Source organism: Simochromis diagramma, unplaced genomic scaffold (genome assembly GCF_900408965.1).
Source record: "Simochromis diagramma unplaced genomic scaffold, fSimDia1.1 OVJJ01000131.1, whole genome shotgun sequence".
NCBI classification, from domain to species: Eukaryota; Metazoa; Chordata; class Actinopteri; order Cichliformes; family Cichlidae; genus Simochromis; species Simochromis diagramma.
Genome location: NW_024387200.1, coordinates 2,231,639 through 2,253,718, shown reverse-complemented (window position 1 = coordinate 2,253,718; position 22,080 = coordinate 2,231,639). Strand labels below are relative to the sequence as shown.

Here is a 22,080-nt window from a genome sequence, read left to right as displayed (position 1 = left end):
AAAGCACAGGGAAAAGGAAGATGGAGGGAAGACAGAGAGGAAAGGAGAAATACAAGCAGAGAGACAGAAAGATTAAAAGAAACAGAGCGAGAGAGAAAAAAAATGAAAAGTGAATCTAATCAAGGGTTTAGAAGAGTGAGAGTACCACAGCGAGGGAGTGAGAGAGGATGACGGAGGATGTCCCCTTTACTCAGTGTCCAGCCCCCAATTTTGACGTCACATGCTGAGAGACACAAAACAACCCACTCTCAGCTGAGCTTCTCACTCGATTTTCACTCACACACTCTGGCATACCCACTCTCCAACTTACAGACACGCCTGCCCTCAAACACGCCGCAACACTTGCCTCGACACCCGCTCAACCCTCAGCCTGTGCGCGTGGGCGCACAATTATCTCTACACTAAAACGCTGCACTCTAGCAGCAAGAAAAGCACAAGGTCTCTCACTTCTCACGACTGAAGCATGCTCCATCTATTGTCAAGGAATGCCTAATTTTGTGTGAAGCTGCCGAAAGGGGAAAAAAAGGAGCGCTCTGGCTTCCAAACTCGACCCAGACCCCATCCCAAAGAGCAGCAGATGTGACAGAAGAGGAGAGGCGGAGAGAGAAACACAATCTCCATTACCCCTCCTCATCTGGGAGAACAATACCCGGTCTCTAGTTGGAGAGGGTCAGCTTTTGTCCTTCTCCGCACGCTCCCGCTCAAGAGTGAAGAGCAGACAGACGCGCTGACACATTGACCTGCTGCTGTGAGAAGAGAAGACGGAGCAAAGCATCTGCTGCACTCTGCTCGGTTTGATTCAGTACTTGGACAGTTCCTGAGCAACAACCAGTATCGTGTGTGCGCACGTTTGTATGAGAGTGAAGGGAGACTGTCGGGTGAGTGACTGAAGGTGATTCAGTTTGGAGCGAAGAAGCAGAAATGCAGCCCCCACGTTCACTCCAGCTTGGTCCCTGTGGCGCCTCGCTGTCCCTGGGATCTCAGGGAAGCACTACCACCTTCCAGCTGGAAGAGAAGCAGCTCTTTGAGAAGTTTTGGAAAGGGACTTTCAAGGCTGTGGCCACCCCAAGACCAGAGAGTGTCATTGTGGCTAGCATCACCGCCAGTAGGAGAGTGACTGAGTGAGTATCTACAGTTTACAGTATTTACTTCTATATTACTTCAGCAGCTTACGTGGACGCTTGCTCAAACTTCTCATTTTTCTTTAACCCTAAACTTTGTAAGCACATGGTAGTGGAGCTATTGCTGATATAGTTGATGCACACTTTCCTTTAATTTTATATACATATTTTTCTAAATACAAGAAGTGCCAGTTCATACAGTTTCCTCTAGAAGAGCACGCCTTAAAAATATAAAAGTCAAAGACATTTAATTAATCACCTGGCACCTGGATTAATTTTTGTTGTAAGGATACAGATAAATGTGTAATACAGAAAGCTGAAAAAGCTGTGTAATCAACATGTGTGCGAAATTACACCCGCCAAGACATTTTTTTGATCCGTACATCAGCAAATCAGCGAATAAAGAGGTCGTGTAAGAGCCTAGCTCAAACATGCCTTTGTTATTGATTTATCACCCAGCCATCTGGATGATCTTTCTCCACTAATGTATGCAGCCACATGTGTCACGCAGCCAAACACAGCTGGCCTGAAGAGTTTGATGTTCAATTATCTGACCCCTTTAAAGGTCACGTGACTGCACTTTTTGTGCTTTTAATGTCAGACTTGTCCTTTCGTCCCCCTGTGACATGGCGCTGTGCCAGAGCCTCCGTTAAAGGAGCAACATGTTAGACATTTTCTTCCCCCTTTTCATCCCTTCGACCAAAGGTTAGCTGTAGCACTTAGAGCCTTCAGGGGAGGATGAATGTCTGATGCCCTTTTCCTGCATATCTCTGCTCTCTTGTTTTTGTCCCATCCTTGCTCCTTTCTGCATGATCAACCATCATCTGCTAGCTTTGACAGTTTTATCCATGTTATCAGGCACTGTTCTGTCTGCTTTGCCTATTTCTCAAATGTATCAGGGGAGGTTACCCTGCTTCAACTGAAACGGCACGTACAAATGGAATAAATGTTCAAACATACATACTTTTTACACAGTCACACACACACAGAGCCACGGGCACATGGATATACTTATCTGTCAAATGGTGTAGCTTGCTTGGGTGACCTTTGAATGGTTTTGACACCCACTATCAACTTTCTCTTATGTGAAATTAGCTATGTTAATGAGGATTAGAATGGCCCATTTCATCCTACATTGGCACAGGCAAGCGAAAGACACAGTGAATCAAATAATGTGTCCTTAATGGCTTCTATTACAGCAGGACCGTAATACTGCATATGGCTTGGATATAAAAGATTTTATTGGCTTGTAGGATATGGATAAAAAAAGACCTTTTATTATAAGAAAGTGATCAAATATGCATTTGTTCCGCTGTGCCCCAGCTCCGCAATCTAACCAAATAATTGTAGTCACAATTTTTCTGTCAGTCAACCATAGCCTGGTGCAGATGACAGATTCAAGTCTATTTGGGGAACCTGGCAAAATAAATTAGAAGCAAACTGAATGGGCTCTCATAAAAAGAAAGAAAGAAAGAAATGTATTGTGGCTGGCTGCTGTGAACTGAGCAGCCTTTTTGAAATAGCTGGAGACTCTGGAGCGGGGCCCAGCTGTCTATTCAACTTTAGCTTCACTAGGAAAGAAGCTTTCCTCAAGTGGCTCTGCCTCTCCACGGGCTCCGTCCGGGTGACAGTGATGATGATGGCGGCATGGCAGGGGCAGGCGAGAGCAAATGTCCCCACAGAGAAGACATAATGTTGCTAATTCGCCTGGGTCTATTTGTGAAAGACAACGGCAGCGTCCCCGTTGTCCAGAGTTTGTCTCTCGCCCTGTCTCTGTGTATATTTACAGTTTGGCTTGGGTGATACAGATTGTAAATAATGAGAAAAACAAAACAAACAAATGCAACACCCAGAGAATATGGATGCAGGACATCCTAGCTCCCTTCCTACCGCACTGTTGATTTTGCCCAGGCATAGGGTGACTGGGGAACGCTTAGACCATCAGAATGCATTGCCTTAGGCTTGCTCCTCTGCCTCTTTCTCTCAAAGAGGAGACATTATTATTCACTGTGGATAACTGAGGGGTGATGAACAATTGCAGTGAGTACGAGAGGGCATTATGTACAACAAGCAGAGATGGAAAGAAGAGAAGAGACTGAGGGAGAGCCACAGGGTGATGCCTCATGTTCAATCGGCATGAGTCTCTGTCTGTTCGTGGCATCCTAGTCTTTCCTCTCTGTTCGCCTCTTTCTCTCTCACTGTCTCCCGTAACTCCTGAAATAAAATGCTGGAGGAGCCAGATAGCCACAGAGGAGTAATTAGAGTCCGCTGTTGTCCCTCTGTCCTCCCTCTATCCTCTTCTCCAGGCCAGTCACACAGAAGAGGGGAGGAGTTCACCAGCTCTATGCAGTGGGGTAGGGTTTGTCTCAAAACCATTATGACCCTGCAAACTGTGTTGCTCGTGGGGGCTTCTGATTAAAAATGCAGCATGCCTAACTTAATGTTGTATAGCGTGTGACCACGAGTGTGTGTATACGTGTGCGATCATGTGTGTCCCTGCAGTTTTTTTCAGCGGTTGTGAGGATTTGAAATAAGGGTGGAAGCTCATAATGCGTGTGTACGTGCGTGCGTGTGGCTGCCATATTAGTGGGGTCTTGTCCAACTCTGTGGCAGATGGCAAGCTTGAGAGACTGCAAAGAAAGGGAGGGGGTGAAGTGTGAGTATGTGTGGGTGTGTGTGTATGCGTGTGTGGTTGGGGGTTTCAGGCCTCTTACCTCAGCAGATGCTGGTTTAACGAGAAAGAGAGAGAAAGGGTGTTTGGAGGGGCTTGTACTCTGACAGCACCGGTGGGAACGTACAGCAGGATGGACGAAATAACAGGAACACCTTTAAACAGAATGCAATGCAAGCTAACTGCAGCCTCAAAACTTTAGTTTAAGTTTGAATACAACTCAAAATATTGGATTTTAAAATACTTCAATAATTCTTCTGCTTCTTTAATATGTTTTTGTTTTGTTTTGTTTTTATTATGCCATTAATACTGGGGTCGGGTGCGGTCTGAAATCTACATCTAAGGCTGAAACAGTAGTTTCTGAGTGACAGAAAAACAGTAGCATTTACATATCCTTGGGTTTTGACCTCTCAGATTGGTCATGACACAACCATACCATGAATTTAAGAAGCTGGAAAACACATAAAATAGAAAATGTGTCATTGCTGGTCAGTTTTATTACACTTAACACTTAAATGTAATACAAATCCTTAAACAAAATGCACATTTTCTCATTGTCAATAGGTTGTATTTCCAGATTTGGTGAAATATGATAAGTCTACCTCTGCCATTGTGTGGACTGCAATTTAACTGCAAAACGAAAAGTTGGTCTGTGGCTGGATGTGATCATTAGACCAAACTGACTGCAGTTTACAAACTTATATGCTTGTAATTCCAGCACTGTAATTTCTTGCACACCTGATTGATACAGGCATATTTACAAGATAACAATTGATATTCGTTCAACAGATTCACCGGTCTAGTTCACATGCAGAGTTAAAGTATGTGGGCTCGTTTTGTTGTCTGTAATAAAGCGGCAGTTCGGGTTATAATTATATTGTTTGTCATTGTTTTCTCTTCAAAATTGTTTTGATTAAGTGGCGGTTTGCTCATAGCATGTGATTGTCTGACGGCTTGTAGCCTCTCAGAGTTTTTCATGTTTGCGTGTCCACCTCCTGGCTGTTGGAATTGCACAATTTGCTAAAGAAAATGTCTTAGATTTAAATTGCTATGGCAAGAATGCTTACAGCATCCACGCCCATTTAAGCAAATACAGGAATAATAATGCTCAGAGAGGGAGCATGAATAAATACAGGATATACTGTAGAGTCTGGAAAACATCAAGGAGTAACAGTCACAGCTCCCCTTGGGACGAGGCATCACTCTCTTTCTTCTTCTCTCTGTGAGAATGACAAACATGATTTAGTGACGGACGAGGGGTTTGTCTGCCGTTGTACATCTGTGTCTGTTCTTCCGCTCTCCTCATTGCAGAGTATCTTTACCCGACTTGTCTTCCTCTCCTCGCATCAGTATCTCTGTCCTTGCCTCTCCTAGTATCTTTTCAGTGTGTGTTAACTCGGTCTCTCTGTGTCTGTGTCATATTACTCAGAGCACAGGATGCGGCTGCTGAAGCATGCTGACAAGAGAGCGGGAGATGATGCCAGCTCCCCAGGCAGGAATCGGACTTATCACCAAAATGGATTCCCATTTGATACTGACTCCAAAATCCATTTGAACCAATCTACCTTCTGCAGCTTCACACTTGATGCACTATTCCAGCGCGTTTTTCGCCTCTTTTTACGTCATGGGCTGAGAAAAAAAAAGCAGAAAGGTTCATTGGTAAATTGGAATTTTAATCGATTCAAATACAAGGGGAAAATAAAAAAAAATATGACAAATATAAATGTGTGAGAAAACTGTAAAAAGTTACCAAATCTAAAAAGTCTCCTTTCTTAGCTTTTTAATAGATGGCTGCAAGTTTTAACTTTAAATAAATAGAGGCATGTATAATAGATTTATTGACTCACAGGTTCTGTAATTAACTATTTTTTAAAGTATCTGTCTCTAAAATCAAAACCGTAGACTGGAAAGAAATAACACCTTCATGTTTAAGACAGGAGGTGCTGGCCGTGTTACTGGCAGATGAATTGCTTTGCGTTCGCAATGAAATAGGGTGAAGAAATCTCATGAAAACATGAGGTCTTCAGGAAGAAGCCTTTTTGAGTTTGCCCAATGGAATTTAAAAAGGGTTTCATAAATACTAAAATGTACAGAACTTCCCCTTTTTCCCAAGTAGTGCTGAACTATTTAGAAAGCATCAAAAGAATTCCAGAGGAATTAAAAAATCTCTCATGTGAATAAGCAAATTAAATAACCATTTGAACCACATAAACTGATGCACTGTTTAGTTGAGGTCACCAAAAAGAAAAAAGCATATAGAAAGCCTTATTGCATCCTATTTTCACTCAAGGAATACAGAATGTTTCAGAGAGGATTTGTGTCAATGCAGTTACCTTTTGTGGGAAAATAATAGCCTGCAGGAGTTGGGCTAGGGAGGGAGAAGTACAGAATAGTTGCAGGAAGGAGGACATTTTGAGGCCCATTAAAATTGAAGCTTAACAGCAGCCACTATGGCCATGAGTGACAATAACTAGATGATAATAAAACAAAAGAAAAAAGATAAACACTGTTAAAGGTGGAGAGAAGTTAAAAAAAGTCACTCACTGCTCTTCCTAAGATATATAGATAAGCCTGTTTGCTATTTAACCACAATGTTATTCACTAAGAAATATTCAACAGGTCCTCAAAGTTCTGTATAGTTGAGATGTCTTACTCTAGAGTTTCCTGGCTTGGAGTTTGGACTTCATCTCATTTTTATTTATTTATTTGTTTATTTATTTATCAACGAGTTCCAAGCCGAATTTTTGACGACTGAGCTCTGCATGTTTCTCCTGTTTGTACTGCAGCATCTAATGCTATTGCACCACACAGGTACCACATCAACACTGAGTAGTTAGCACTGCGTTCTTGTTTTTTTGTGTAGTGTTGGTTGGCAAACAGTTTCTAGCTGCATTAGTGCCAACTTCTGTTTGTAGTTCATTGCCACTTTGTGCAATTCTCCTTCTGGACCTGGATGCATCATGAGATATGTAGCTCTGAAGTAAGAAGGATCTAAAAAAATTGCACCAGTTCTTAAAGGGATACACCTCCACATGCATTTTCTGGAGGTAGTGAGTTATACAGAATATTTACTGATATAATTTTTACATTAAGTGGCCATAAGAAATCCATAGTGAAAATAACCCACAGAGGTCTAATCCCTTAAACGTACTGCTGCACTATCTATCCATTCATCCATCCATGCTAGTTTGTCCAGGGTCTTCTCCAGGCATGACGTGGCCTGAGGCTGGATACATTCTGGTTGAGGTCAGGTTTTCGGTCATGCACCCCTCACCTCACCAAAACACCTCAGTTGGTGTCGAGGAATAGTTCCTCACCGCAATCCCCTCCCCTGATTGGAGGAAGGGAGCCTGGGCTGAAAGCTTCAGAGTGTCTCCCGGGTACAGTCTGGAGTTAAAAAATGTAAAGCTTCAAGATCATATTTTGTTTTAATAGTAAATGTGAAGGATTGAGTGTAAGCTGAAGGAATGAAAGAATTTGCTCACTTTATCAACAGGCCCCCAAAAAACTGGCATTCAGAACAGTGCCACCTTAAAAGTCGAATGAGACATATATTCACTGGCCTACAGCAAAAAATGGCTGTAATATATCACTGGGGAGTCTGAAGGTGTTATTGATGAATGCCAATGACCCAACAATTACTTCAAAGGTGATATTTCTGGCTTTTAAAGCTCACTTTGACATTTCCAAATTTCATCCTCATCTCGGCATCTTAAAGGCACAGCGCAGCGGTAAGAAATGAGTTTAGCTATAATGACACACCTATCGATTGTGCCTGACTACAGCTGGACTCGTGTGCTAACTTGTGATAGATGTTTAATATCGTGTAAGCATGATAGAGATAAAGGTTGAAAGCAGCACTTTGAACAGAGAGCTCAAAAGACCCTTTGATATTTGAGTCCAGGAAATGTGTCATTTTTTTGTCCCTATAGACACACTCCATGAAATGATGTAAGACTGTGTGTTTATTCGAGTTTATGAATCAGGGGATCAAGCTACTGAGAACCCTTCAAGGCACTGTGTCCATGCACACACACACACACACATGTACTGTATGCACGCATGCCTTTTTATTATTATTGTATGTAGTGAGTGAGTTCATCAAACCCCCAAAGGCATCAGGAGCCTAGCAGTGAAAAGGAACATACCTAAACAGAATCAGTATATATATGGTGTTATTATTGCTGTTTCATCTTGTTCTTTGTCTTGCTCCCCATGCCTGACAGGCAACATGAAGACAATAAACGAGGTGGCTGTAACATGAACAGAAATAACATAAAACTGAAAAGAGCAACAGCAGCGGTGACAGAGTGATGCAGACAGTTTAGATAAATGTGTGAATGCGGGAAGTTTGTTCAGCAATGAAGTTCAATTTTAAAGAATTGATTATGAAATCTTGAACTAGCGGTTATAAAGACTGTGAACACAAGGAAGGACAATTTAGTTTAGATTTGGCCCTTTGGTCTGTTCAGGCGTGCCAAGGATTTGGCGGCACCTTAACAGTTGCTTTAAACCTTGAGAAAGTACAAATGTATTTCTGATCGGCCTTCCACTTGTGTTTATATATTCTTTCCTCATTAGTACAAAACATTCAAAAAATCAACTCGCATGCTCAGGTGCCCACACACATGATGGAAAACACTTGTAGGTATATAATGAGAGAACATATTGAGGTTGACATATAACACGGGGAGGAGGGGGAGTGACATGATAAGTCCTTCAAAGCTGAACAGCAACAGCATCGTTTTTAAGATGAAAGCAAAGAGCCGAGTGTTAACCCTTTACATCATCTCAGAGATGCTGTGAAATTTTCCCTTTAGGGATCACACTTCGCCCACTGTGGCAACTCCTCTGCTTGGAAAATGCCACCCACACCCCTCCCTCCTGTAGCTGCTGGCTACTGTGTCATATCCTGAATTGTGCATTTTTATGATTGGGATTTGATGCAGTCGAGAATTGTTTTTCTAGTTTTTCAGGGAATAAATGTTTAGTTAGAAAGGCAAAGTTCAAGTGGGTTTTTTTGTGCTAAAATGACTGGTTCACCAGTAAATGACATAGAGCATGTTTTTTTTTTAATTACATATTTAATTTAAATCTGTTCATCACCAACACACAAGATCCCTGGTTTAAGAGTCACAGGAGACACAAATCTCTGGGCGCCATCACAATCTGTCAAATCAAATATGCAGATTTGTCCATTGTGGCAAACTCTTGTGAATAGAAACTTAACAACACAATAATAAATATAATAAAACATTCAAGAGTGCATTTTTACTTGTAAATGGTGATAAATACTAAAAAAGGTAGAGTTAAGTTAAAATTTAGTGGATCCAAATGAATGAATGAATGATAAGATGCAACAGAAGCCACACAAAATGTTTGCACTCATCTTCTTACATCTAAAACATAAGGCAAGACTGTAATCTGTCATGCTGTAAAGGGAAATTTGCTGCTCCAACAACACAGAAGGGGGAACTGATTTTGTTTGAGCCCAAGTTTTTATGCTTGAATTGATTTAATTCCATAATGATAACAGACAAAAAAACAAATCTGAAAGTTTCTGTCTTGCTGATTAGAAATTTGACTGCTTACGAGCACAAAATACACTGAGCTGGAGTAATATGGATCCATTCTGCACCTGCCGCACTTACTTTATGTTAAAATCGAGTGCACTGACATTTAGAAAGACTCATGGCATTTAAGTCCATTAACATAGTAAATTGTGTCGCTTGTTCACAAGATGTGTGTTGGAGTATGTGCTTGTGATTTTGTCAGTTTGCCGAGTGCAGGCTCTGCAAGAATAAATGTAGCAGATGGAAACATAAAGGCGGGAAATTATAAGCAATGCACAAAAATGTCTGAAATGTAAAATCTGTAAATTCTCCTTTAAAAAAGCAAACTATTTTTCAGTGCTTTGGTTGATACGGAGTCTGATCACATGTGTTTTTATTTTGTTTGTATTTTTGCTTTTTGCTCTTTTTTTTTAAGAACAAAAAGTTAATAAGTTAATTAGATGTTCCTTATCTTTATCTATGGCTCAGTAATGTTCTGGCCTCTTGAATCTATTTGAGGTGGTAACAAAAACAGAAAAGTTTTGACTCAACTTACTTTGAGCTTTGTTTCAAAGGCTTTCAGAGAAGATGCTGTATCCTTTGTTGACATTGAGGTGCAAGTACACAACAGCGTCAAAGCGAATCATGCTGTATAGGGCAAAAATTAACTTCTAGTTTCTTACATTACCGAAACGTATACGGCATTATGTGAAAAGCACATGCCGTGTAGAGTCACTGAATGCAGCCACTTTGTGTAATTGACTTGTTTGTAAAAGAAAGAAAGATGGAGCGAGGCAAGGGGGTAAAATGAGAAATGAAAAGGAGAAATGGTTATTATTTGTAATAATAAAGGTGATAGAAATCAATATAACAGTAGCGTGAAGCAAGGATATAATGACTTTCTGGTGGAACAGAAAAAAAGGAGGAAAGGGAAGGACAAAAGAAAGACTGCGAGAAGGAAGGAAATAAAAGTGCAGACTCTGTGAGTGACATTTTGAGATTGTCCATTTCAGGACACTGGAGCAGCAAAGGTTATTACATTTTACTGAATATCATATTCCAGCCCATGAATAGAAATCCTTTCTTGAGTTGTGGCCAAAGGGAATTGAATTATATGTAGGCACATAATGTACAGCATTGAATAAACTCATAATAGACGATGAGAGAGGGGGGTGAAACGCTCCTTTGTCCTCTACTGGCTCAAGTTGAAATGGACGGTAGTAAATCTTACAGACAGTAAGAGATGACCTATTCCTTTGAGCAATTCATTACCAATGAGCGTGGTACTGAGAGAGGGGCGGCTTGCTCATTACAGCCTATTAGATCTTCACAAACCAGAGATTTCCCTGGACATGTAAAAGGTATGAGTCAACTTTCAACTTTAACTGCTAATCACTTTGCCCGCAGCAAACAGAATAAAGAGAAACAAAAACAGATGTAAAGTGTAAGTGAGCAAAGGCTTACTAATGCAATATATGTGAAAGTGCTATTGTCATGTGCAGTTTTTTTTTAAATACGTAATTACTCAGTGGAGTTGAAATGAAAACAATGAATTCCCAGTGACTGTAATATCCTGTGATAATTTGGTATTTAGTGTTCTCTCTATTGTTTGTCACAAACTGCTTGCTCACATGGTCTGCATATTATAGATCCATGCACATGGTGTATTATTTTTGAAGTGGTTAGTCATTTAATGTATGATCTTTTATGATGGAAGTGCATAAACCTCGTAAGACCCAAACTCTTTCATGGCATGCATTTTTAATTTCTCTTTGCTATTTGGGCTGATTGGGATCTGATGAATGTAAAAACAAAGAATTACCAGATTTTTTTTTTTTTACCTAATTTTTGTTTCTGAGAAAAAGGAGATCCACATATGAGGACATTCACTTTAAATTTGGATAGAACAGTGGAAGTATAACGTCCTCGTAAGTGGATATCAGGCCCTTGTAGAGCAAAATGTAATATTTTTGTCTATACAACCCAAAATGTGATGTCCATATGTGTGGACACCAGGTCCTAGGAGGTTAAATCGGATTTTGGTATTTTATTTACATCTTTCTTTTAAAAAGTTGTACCACTGGCAAAAAACGTGTGACCAGAAACCGTCTTAGTATTAATCAAATAATTCATAAGTGATGTGCATGGATGCACACCAGTATACCAGAGAATTCTTGTTGAAGTCTCACTACTGCCAAAATTTACCTGAAAGGAAATGGAGTGTTTTTTCTAAATATACTCTGATATTAGCAAACCCTAAACCACAGCTCAGGCATTTAGTCAATCAACTGATTAGTTGATCAACTGGTAACTATTTTAAAATGAATAATTTGTTTTTTGCAGCTTCTCAAATATATCACGTCAAAGAAAAAAGACAAAATAGAATAAAATACATTTGTCTGTGAATATTACTGCAACTCTATCCCTTTTTTAAAACATCATTTGCAGACACAAGCCAGGGTGATCAATAATAAAAAAAATTGTCAGTTTTAGCACAACTCCAAGACCCTCAGTCTAAATGATATAATGTGACAGGTTCTGAATATACAACAGCTGATCATAATAACATCAGTGGTGCTTCAGGGGTAGACAGATTATTACCACATCCAACTGGAACATGCCATTAGGTAGTGCAATCACTCATAATGACGGTAGGCAGAAATCGCTCTCTCTCTAAAATCGCACTGAAGCAAAAGCCTCATTAAATATGTATGCATACGCCAAAGTTGCCATTTTGGAAAATCTGAAAAATCCTGGATAACAGGCCAAAGCTCCCTTTTACTCTAGAAGCAATTTTAACTCTGGTGTTAAAAACATCCCAGGAGTCTCTTATTTACTGTAGGTCTACACAGATTCACACAAAAGACATTCAGAAACAAACTCAAGGTTCGTCTCACATGGACTGACCATCAGCGTCGTTGGTCTTTTTCTTTTTGTGCCGAGTGCGCTACTTCTTTGTAACTGGAGCCCCGAAGCAGTCATTGTATTCATTATTAAAATGCAAACTTATCAAAGTCAACTTCTCATCACTTAAATCATTTCAAGGCTGAGTGGCTCCCATGTCTCAGCCTCCTCCTCCATTTTTCATTTTTGCTGCTTGCCCATCCTCATTTCAGTAAGATGGTCTGCCAGTCATGTGAAATTGCCACCATTTGCATAACTGATGCAGGGTTAAGGGTGCAAACTGCAGCAGTGTTGATGTCACAAATGCAATCAGAGATGGTAGCGCAGGAATTAATTGGCTCGCCACATTATTTCCTTCACACGGCCTTGCTCTCACCTTTGGTGTCGCCCCATGACTTGAAAAATGACAAGAGGTTTAAGAACTATGAAACTTCTCAGCAAGGTGAAAGACAGGGTTGCTTTATATGTAGATCATTTTCAGAAACGTTCCTGTGAAGTTGCATCACATCTGAAATGTTTGTTTTTAGCTGTTTTTGCACGTCAGTCAAAGAAATGACCTTTTCAAACAGCAAATACGTCTGCCTTAAGATAAGATACAACTAAACCTCTCATGATTCCAGGTTATTATTCTCAGCCCTTTAGCCTCATTATGCTATTGAAAGGTTCAATATATAGCCATAATAACAAAATACTAATAATATTTTTTTAAAAACAAGGTAGTCTTGAATTGTAGCATTTTTGTGCCGATTAGCTAGGATTCATTTTTGCTGCGCGCTTTCTTTTTAAGTAGTAATTTATTTTTTAACACCTTTAAGCAGTAAAATTACTGTATTTTATGTCAGGATTGACCGGATTGTTGATCAATAGCAGTGTTTCCCGATTTTAAGACACTCCCAGTGTATAACAGCTAGTCATTAGTGCAGTTATAGCTCCTCTAGGGAAGATTTTAATGTAGTGTAAGGACACAGTGTCACAGACAATGAAGCACCCTTCAGAGTTTAGCACTGTCACAGATGGAAGGTATGAGAATTATCCGCATTATCCGTTATCTTAACCTTTTCTTAACTTAACCTTCCTCCACTGTCAGAGTACCCAACAAAGGAGAGTTGCCTCTACATAGGACTGTATGGGTCAAACTTAAGAGCTTTTTAACAGAAAGCAAGCAATCATAAAGTTAACTGGTCATGGTAGGGGTGCCATTCACCCGTCTACAATAAGTTTTTACAAAGTTAAATTAGCTATAGAATAGCTACAGGAACATCTACAGTTAATATCCAAAAGTTGATTCTGTTCATCTGGACGTAACGTTTTCAGTGGGAGAAACGTTTCATCACTCATCCAAGTGACTTCTTCAGTCTCAGCTAACTGACCTCCCAGCCCATTGTTCCTTCAGTGGTGCTAGTTTCAGTCATTATGCAAATGTACTGTTTATAAGCTTGAGGAAACCTGCAGTCAGTTGAGACTGAAGAAGTCACTTGGATGAGTGATGAAACATTTCTCCCACTGAAAGCGCTACGTTGAGATGAACAGAATCAACTTTTGGATATGTACTTACCTGGATGATTGAGCATGCATCAAGACATCTACAGTTAATAAAAAATACTACTATGCTTCAAATTTACACAAGTGTCACCCTTTAGCTTTCTACTAGTAATTATTATATTTTTTAAATGTGTTTATCTCTTCAAAAGGAGCGAGGCCGTCAAATGAAATAACTGGAGCCATCAAATATACCAAATATTCAAAACTGTTGCTGTTTTTGTTTGTTTGTTTGTTTGTTTTAAATTAAAACTAGGCTAGTTACAGTGTACATTTGGCTTTTAGCTCTCATGGCATGTTTTACACTGCAGTGTGTGAAGCTGCTCTATAGAGATTCAAGGCAGATTTCAGAGGCACACAGTCTCTAATGACATATTGAACAAGTATAGATCAGGAATACTAAAGCAAGAGGCTGATTCAGAGCAGTAGAAACTATGTCGAGGTCAGTAACAAGGTCAAAGAGTGACAGTGAAGCTGAGTAGAAAGTCGTGCAGAGGGGGCTTGTTCAAAAATCTATCTTGCCAGTGTGCTACTTCCTATTGTGAGTGTTATTCTGACTGACATTGCAGTAACCAGCTCATCTTACTGAGAACTGATTAGGACAAATGGAGCTGACAGGTTTGTCGCTGTTCCCGAAGTAAGAGAGACATACAAGAGAGTGGAGTCAAAATCTTCGTCTTTCACAAAGAAATGGGAAGATGAAAAGATAGATGGATACCTTCGTCTTTTTTTAGACTATTTAATAGTTCAGTTTTGTTTTCTGGAATAAAAACATCATCTTCTAATCATTTCTTCAAATGACAACGCAAAGTTAAAAACAAACAAAAAAAAACAAGCATAAACAAAGAGAGATCTTATCTGGCTTTCTCGTTCACACGTCAACTGAATGATCTTTCAATCTGAAATGATTTCAGCAAATGGTGAGTCAGTCGTGCAACTTTCTTATTTTCAGACTATAGAAGATAACTCGGGAAAGTTATTATTTTTACATGACATCAGCAAACTACCCAGACACCATGAGATTGGTATTTGAGTCACTCGGGTTCTTGGGAATGGCTCATTTATTTCCTTAATTAAGTTTAGTAATAGCCTTGTTAAATGCTCAGTCATTGGACATTTGTTAAATGTGGTCAATGTAAGGGAATCTGTGGCTCTGGATACCATGAGTGCAGAAATTACTTTGCAGATGCCATTTAGCAAATGCAATGCTGACTCATTCAGTCAGTGACTCAGTTTGTTTGAGTAGATCTAAGACTTGATGAGATGGTACTTTGCAGGATATTAATAGAAATCTTAAAAGTGAGCCTAACATTAGTTTGGGAGATCTTGGTAGATCAGCTCATTGCAGTGCCAGCCCACGTCAGCTGATAGCTCAGCTGATACCAGTCTGCATATCTTTTTGGCCGATCTTGTGTATAGGACATGCTATTTAAGCTGTAGTGGTGCAGCTGCTCTTGCTATATTTCTGCATGCTGCTTTGCAAACCACCTCCACTTCAGCCGCTCTTTTTCCACTAACTTAATCAATGTCCTTTGTGTTGCCGTTGCCTCGTGCTTCATTCTGTACAGGGGGGTTTGCTGCTGCTCTCCATGCCTCAGGGTTACCATCTATGCACATACGAGGCCAGGGAGGGGCCAGAATAATTTCTGCAGAAGGAAATAACCTTCTGACTAAAACACAGTTTTTATCGTTTTGCTGTTTTCACTGTCTGTTCAATGTTTGTTACTCACATTGCATCTAATTAAATATGTTTGGGCAATGCTGGTGTGATGACAGAGATTTTAATCATACAAACATTGCTCTGAATAAAGACTCTAAAATCATGCGAAATCTTGTGCATTTGTAATTGTCAGATAGTTAGTCCTAATTACTTTGGTGATCCCCATCTGTTCCACCGTAGGGCTCACCATTATGGTTTTAAGTTAACGATTTGTTAGCTGTACCCCTAAGAATCCAATATCTACTTCCTTTGTGTATGCAAATAAAAATATAAATTCATTTCCTGCAGTAGTTTGTGCAAAATACATGGAAAACTACAGTTCCCATACACCCGTAATCTCAGTTGTCTGCTGACAAACACATTTCAAGTATAGGTTAAGTAACCGAGAAGCATCTTGGAGAGCTGTCAATATTTGAATATTATTTAACAAAATAATTTTTTATATGTAATCATGGTCACAAAAGCTAAAATATGCCCCTTGTTGATCCATTTTCGGTTCACTTACTTTAAACAGGTCTTCAGAAAGAACTGGTCATTATCAACATTCAGATGAAATCTCTCCAGCACAAACAGATTCATTGCCTGCTGTGATGGAAATTTGCCTTTGAAAACACCTTGAAAGTAAACCAATATAAACGAAGACATCTATTATCCTCAGAAGAACTGCCTTGTAAAAATATGGACAGAGCGGGTAGAGTAGAATTTGCCCAATAATTAAATTTATCTGGCACAGATCGGGGTGATGTGAGGATAGTCTACCTAATTATAAGAAATCTAATTAATGTCTCTGGCACAAGAGCTCATTTCAGTGGCTTCCTATCACTTTTGATAGAAGCTGAGAGACATTTTTTTTTTTTCCAGTTTTACATCGATGAAAGAATCGGTTATCACACTCCCCCTGATTCATTTGGAAAACATGAAAGCCTCTCAGATAGCCACATAATTAAACAGTTATTTTGGGGCATTCAATTTAAACTTGGGCTCAGCGGTGCCCTTGCAGGAGAAATAGAATTGCTTTGTCTCAGCACTCTCTTTGAGTCTGAAGACAGTTTAAAGAAATCTAGTTGCAATAAAACACCAGATCTGACTACAACGAGAAGCCACGAATTAATGCTTTGCCTTTGATCCGACCAGGGCGATGCACCAGTGCCTTTTGTGCTCAGCTAAATGAGTTCCTAGTTCTGAGGAAGACTGCTAAATTATTAAGACTGTTCTAGAAGTTTGACTCTTTTATTTTGCTTTTCTTGCAATGCACCAAGGGAGCATTTGGCAAAGAATCCAAAGGTTTAAAATAGAAAAAACTCTGAACCATGTTTGCAATAATCATGATGTCCCAAAGGACTGGAGTTAAACCACATCTGCCTAATCCAATCAGCTTCCACATTAACCTACATTGTCTATATTTGAATATTGTTTCAGAACTTACTGCAATGGAATACAGCACAGTACATTAGATGTTGTGATGAACCTTAGGCTGTCAGCTACAATTTAACAACAGGACGCCCTCATTCTGTTTGATATATTCATCCAAGGTGGGGGGGTTGGCCTATCAAAAGATGATTTGAGTAAATAAATAGAACCTGACTGGTGGCATAATCCTTGTCATGATGGCCAAAGGGCAAACGTAATGCATGTAGATATCAACGTCAAAGTCAAAAAGCAGAATAGTTTCTATTTTTAATCCACTTATCTGAGTCCTTGATTTCCTGCACGTTTGCCTCGCTATTCAGTTTGATGAAAAATGCTTTTGAAATGCAGAGCTTTTTAGATATAGGTGGTGCGTGTGATTTCAAACCACTATGTGTGCTGATAAGGAAAACATTTTATTTAAACTCACACTGCATAATAAATATCCAGGGGTCATGTGTCCTGGTGTATTAATCCGAAGGCCTTTAATGGATAGATGTTGAAAATGAACTTGGGCTTGTTGACTTTTCTCTCTTCCTCTCCAAGAAAAACTCCTCAGTGCTTCAGGTGATTGACATATTTACTCCTTCTCTGCCAAAGTCCTCCACTATCCCTCTCTCCATCTGTCAGTGCCCTTAACAGCACCTCGTCCTGTTGAGAATGGGCCGAGAGAGGCAGGAGATTAGGGGCTAATACTGTATAGGAAAGGACAAATAATCTCACAGACACCCTATCTTTTCTCATAAACTTTGAAGCGGGAGGACAGTCTTCCAGCTTGACTGATAGACTGTCTTACTGTTTGACTGACAGCCACCAAGGTGAGGGTATGTCAGATTGGAGGAGTCGTTTTTAAATACCCGTTTAGCAATATACCATCTTCGCCTCCAGGTCATCATCTATGCTATCAATTTTGATCCTGCCCTAAAGCCCCATTCCACATGCCCTGGGGTCCAATATTGCTTGGGAACGTGAGAAGGTTTTGCAATGACATCTAATTTTTTTTTATTTATTTATTTATTTTTTAAATTGTAAAGTAAACACATCTGGGCAATTTTCTGATTGTATTTAGATGAAGCTAGAGGTCTCCTGATAACAATAATCTACTCAAAACTGGACTTTGAAGTCTACTAAACCTTTTGAAGGTTTTTAAATAAACTGGGCATGTTTTCTGAAAAGCTGCATTGCTGCTGAGATTTTTGCTCTCGTTCCATTAATTTTAGGAGAAAGCAATCCATATATATAAAACTAGGCATCTCCTAAACCAGCTCTATAACATGGGAAGTTATCTCTTTCAGCCCTGTTGCATGAAATATGAACACTGAACTAAAAGCAGAATGGTTTTTTGGTGCCTTAAACTTACCTGCATCCATACAGTTCAAATCCAATTCAATAATCCAAAAACAAACTAAATCTGAAAGTGGTTTCAAATGGCAGCTTTGATTCAAAATTCACTTCTGATTGCTAACCAACTGCAGTAACCACAGACATTTCCTGCTGTGATAAATCTTTTCATAATAATTTACTTACTGGTGTGCATCACAATGGCTCATATCAATAACATAAGTTATCTTCGCTGTAGTCAGGCATATTGATGTTGACAAGGTTATGTATTAATCGTATGCGGTTCCTGACCGTACTGTGCAAAAATGGCCCTTTATGAATACAGCTTATGTCACTTTTCATCCACCTGCTGATGTTTTTTATAATCTGCTCCCGCTCAAAATACTGCAGGATCAGACTCACCTTCCTTTAAACCCCAGAACCTTTAGTTCCCCTGAGAACACAGAGTGGACTCTCAACTCCTGAGTCACTTTTAGTTCGCCTTTCCCTCGCTGTTATTTCCACTCTGGAAAATGTACTTATAGGATTTCTGTGACAAAAAAGGAAGAGAGATTCAAGTTTATTTCTATGCACACTTCTCAGTGATGGTGGTACTTCAGTTCACTCAGGGTACATCTATGTTTGCCAGCAAGGTGACAAAAAATATGCTGTCAAAATAATGTTTGAAGCATGTGACAGGCTTTTCCTTACGGGGTTATTTTGGAACAGATCTTATTTCCCAATACGTCGTGTACAGTGGAAAACAATATGAAAGATGTAATTTGTATTGTATATTTACTGGCTATGTGTGGCTATGTTATGAAGCAACAATGCTTTTCATAATGCACTTAAAATAGTTCATAAATCTGTACGCTCTGTATGCCTACACATTAAATATGGTTACTGATGGCTCCTGTTTTCACACTTACTCAAAACTCAAAGAAAATAACTGGCTAGAGCTAACTAATTGTGTGAATTATGCGTATGTGTCTGTCTGTTTTGTTTTTTGGTGCACATATTCTTGGCTATTCACACAATACTCAGATATTTTGAGAAAGAGTTCAGGTAGAAAACGAGTTCTTGACAAAAGCACTGATGAGCAAGAGCTTGTCCAATGCATAACCTACTAATTGAACTAGTAGGTGTCTAAATATATCTTGAGAAACACATGCATGGGCCACACACACACACACAAAAGTTAAATATTGGGTTTCTTTAAAGGACAGGTATGCTATTATTGAATATATTGAACAATATTTTTTTCATAGAATCTTCCCGCGATGCATGAAATTAGTTTATCAGCTTTAATGGCCATACAACTGTGAACCCTGTGAATTACATTCACTTTATTGAGTTTATATACAGATTGCCTCTAATCAATCCAAGACCATATGTGTATGTCGCTTTACAGTTGATGCCGCTTATTATTTCGACATTAGCACCGTACGGGCTGGTAATGCTGCATGGTGAATCCTTTAAACAAAACCTTTGACTTTTAGTAGGATTATCCTTTAATGGGGTTTAAGCCAAATATAAGACAACTCTTTCATTAAGCCAGTAATTTCAGGCGGTGTGGCTGTGATGCTTTTCAATTATATTTTAATGCAGTTTTCTGTTTGTCACTTTAAACTCCAAATAAGAATTGAATGTCTGGACAGAACGCTCGGAGGTTTTACATCTTCATACAGTCCAGCAGTACCAAACCATAATGGCATGGGATTTTTTTTTTCCATCTGCAGCTGGACAACTTAACAAAGCCAAGTACACCTCTCTGTCGCTTTATATTTAACACGTTTTAATCTTTTTTAATCTAAATAAATATTATCAATTATAAATATTCAAGAGGGATGCAGACAGATGCTGTGTGGAATTTACCTGTTCAGTTAGTTATTGTTTCTTCCTGAGGAACAGAGGTTACATGGCTAAATAAATCCCCTCATGGCCTTGACTGCATTTGCCTTCCTACACATTAAGCATAATGGAATAATTCACTTGCCCTTGAGCCCCCTTGCCATGCATCCATACAGAAGTTCTTATTGGGTCGCCAGCAAATTGAATGAACCTCCTTTCCATAAAAAGGTAATGGACTCCTTTGGATAGCCCTCTAAATAACAGGGATGGTAGGGGAGGTGAGATGAACCAATTTATTATCCGACTTTCAAGGGGGTGCGTACAGAGGGTGAGGTCACTCTCTCATTGATCATAGGTCCCCCCTTAGGGAAATGATAATTATGTGTACCAACATGGACTAAGGTCACCTCCAACCATCACCACGAGCAGGTTAGACACCCTCCAGTAGGGATGTAGACTTGTGGAGTATAAACTGAAGGTGGCATTTTTCACTGAATTAGTTTAATTTTACAATAATGTGTTTAGGTTTTTTTCAAATTGTCACAATTGCACTTTTTAAAAATGTATTTTTAGGTTGGCTTTAATTTGAGAAAATCATTGTAAATTTTGTTGCATAAAATATTTGTTGGACAAATTACAAATGTTGCTAAATAAAATAAGCAGCTAACAAGCAGTGTAACTATTGTGATCTTTTTATATCATTAAAGTAGAATCCAGTTCTTGATACAAATGCTTCATGCAGATCTGGTCAGTTTAGTGTGCAGTAGGCAAGTTTTCGTCTCTTTTGTGGTGGACTACTAAACTGAAACCTGCACTGAATATGTTTGTTATTCAGTGTCAGTCTTACCACCCTAAATCATGATACTGAGCTGCAACATAAATCAACAAAATTAATTGAGAGGCCAGACAGGTAATAAAGTTTCCATCTGGCCCGTCCAGCTTCAAGTGGGGAGAAAAAAAATCTATTTTGCTGTTTTATGTGTGAAAGATGAGAAATTTGTGATTGTGCTGATTACTTCATTCAATTGTCAGCTAATCAGAGAATCGCCAGGTCTATAAATTGTCATGAAATAGTACAAACTAGTCCCTGTCTGCAGGAGCCCATGGTGACTTGGTTTGTCATGTCTCAGAAAACAAAACAGCAAATCTTTACAATGAAAAGGTCAAAAACGACGAATTGTTGACAGTTTTTCTTGAAAAATAGTGAGAAAACTTAATGTGTCATTGTCAATGTTTTTTTTTTTTTAATGTTGATTTCAAAAGAAAACTTAAATATTATTTCATATAGGGCAGGAGTCTCAAACTTAAATGAGCTGTGGACAGCTGCTGGCAGCGTGATCTCATTTTCATTACTCAAAATGTAGCGTTTTTTTGGTTTTTTTAAATGTCAAAAACTGTACAACAAGACAAAACTGCAAATGTGAACGCAATTTATTTTTCTCACTCTTAACTAACTGAAACTTTGATTGAACTACCAAATAAACAAATTGGTACTCTCTTTCTGGCCAGACACGTGGAGCACTTCTGCTGTAATTTAGTTCATTTTTAACAAAATACATGCAGACATTGAAAATTGTTTTCTTTACAAATGACTCTCTCACTGAACTAATACAGCCAATTCCTCAACATCTTTGTGCTCTCTACTGATATTAGCTTCATATTAAATTATTTTTTCTTTTTAAAGAACTTACTTTAACATTGCACTCAAGAACAAACAAATCCTCCCCAACAATAAAAGTAACTTCAAGGGCCAAATTGCATTATATTTCTTCACGTCAATATATGGTCAAGCAAGTAGAGGTGACACGGGCCTCAAGTTTGAGACCTCTGAAATACGGGTTTACACCATACAAAATACATAACTGACTAAACTGCAAAGTACCTCTTTGCACAGTGTTAAAGTACCAGATCTATCTAAGTATGAAACCTATATATTATACATGAAATAATTCACTTTTTAAAAAACTTGGATTAGTTAAAAATGTCAATTTTAGT

General features: G+C 39.0%; 1 protein-coding gene across 2 annotated transcripts in view; it reads left to right on the top strand.

The window, feature by feature from the left end:
- The first annotated feature begins 272 nt into the window (after positions 1-272).
- srrm4 (serine/arginine repetitive matrix 4) overlaps positions 273-22,080 on the top strand; it is a 60,892-nt gene continuing 39,084 nt past the window's right edge. Inside the window, exons 1-2 of one of the 2 annotated variants that reach the window (XM_040050674.1) lie at positions 273-1,121; positions 3,428-3,475. In XM_040050674.1, coding sequence (XP_039906608.1) covers positions 922-1,121; positions 3,428-3,475 — 248 coding nt within the window. In that variant the 5' untranslated portion in view covers positions 273-921. The remainder of the gene's footprint in view (positions 1,122-3,427; positions 3,476-22,080) is intronic. The other variant, XM_040050676.1, reaches the window with a different exon arrangement.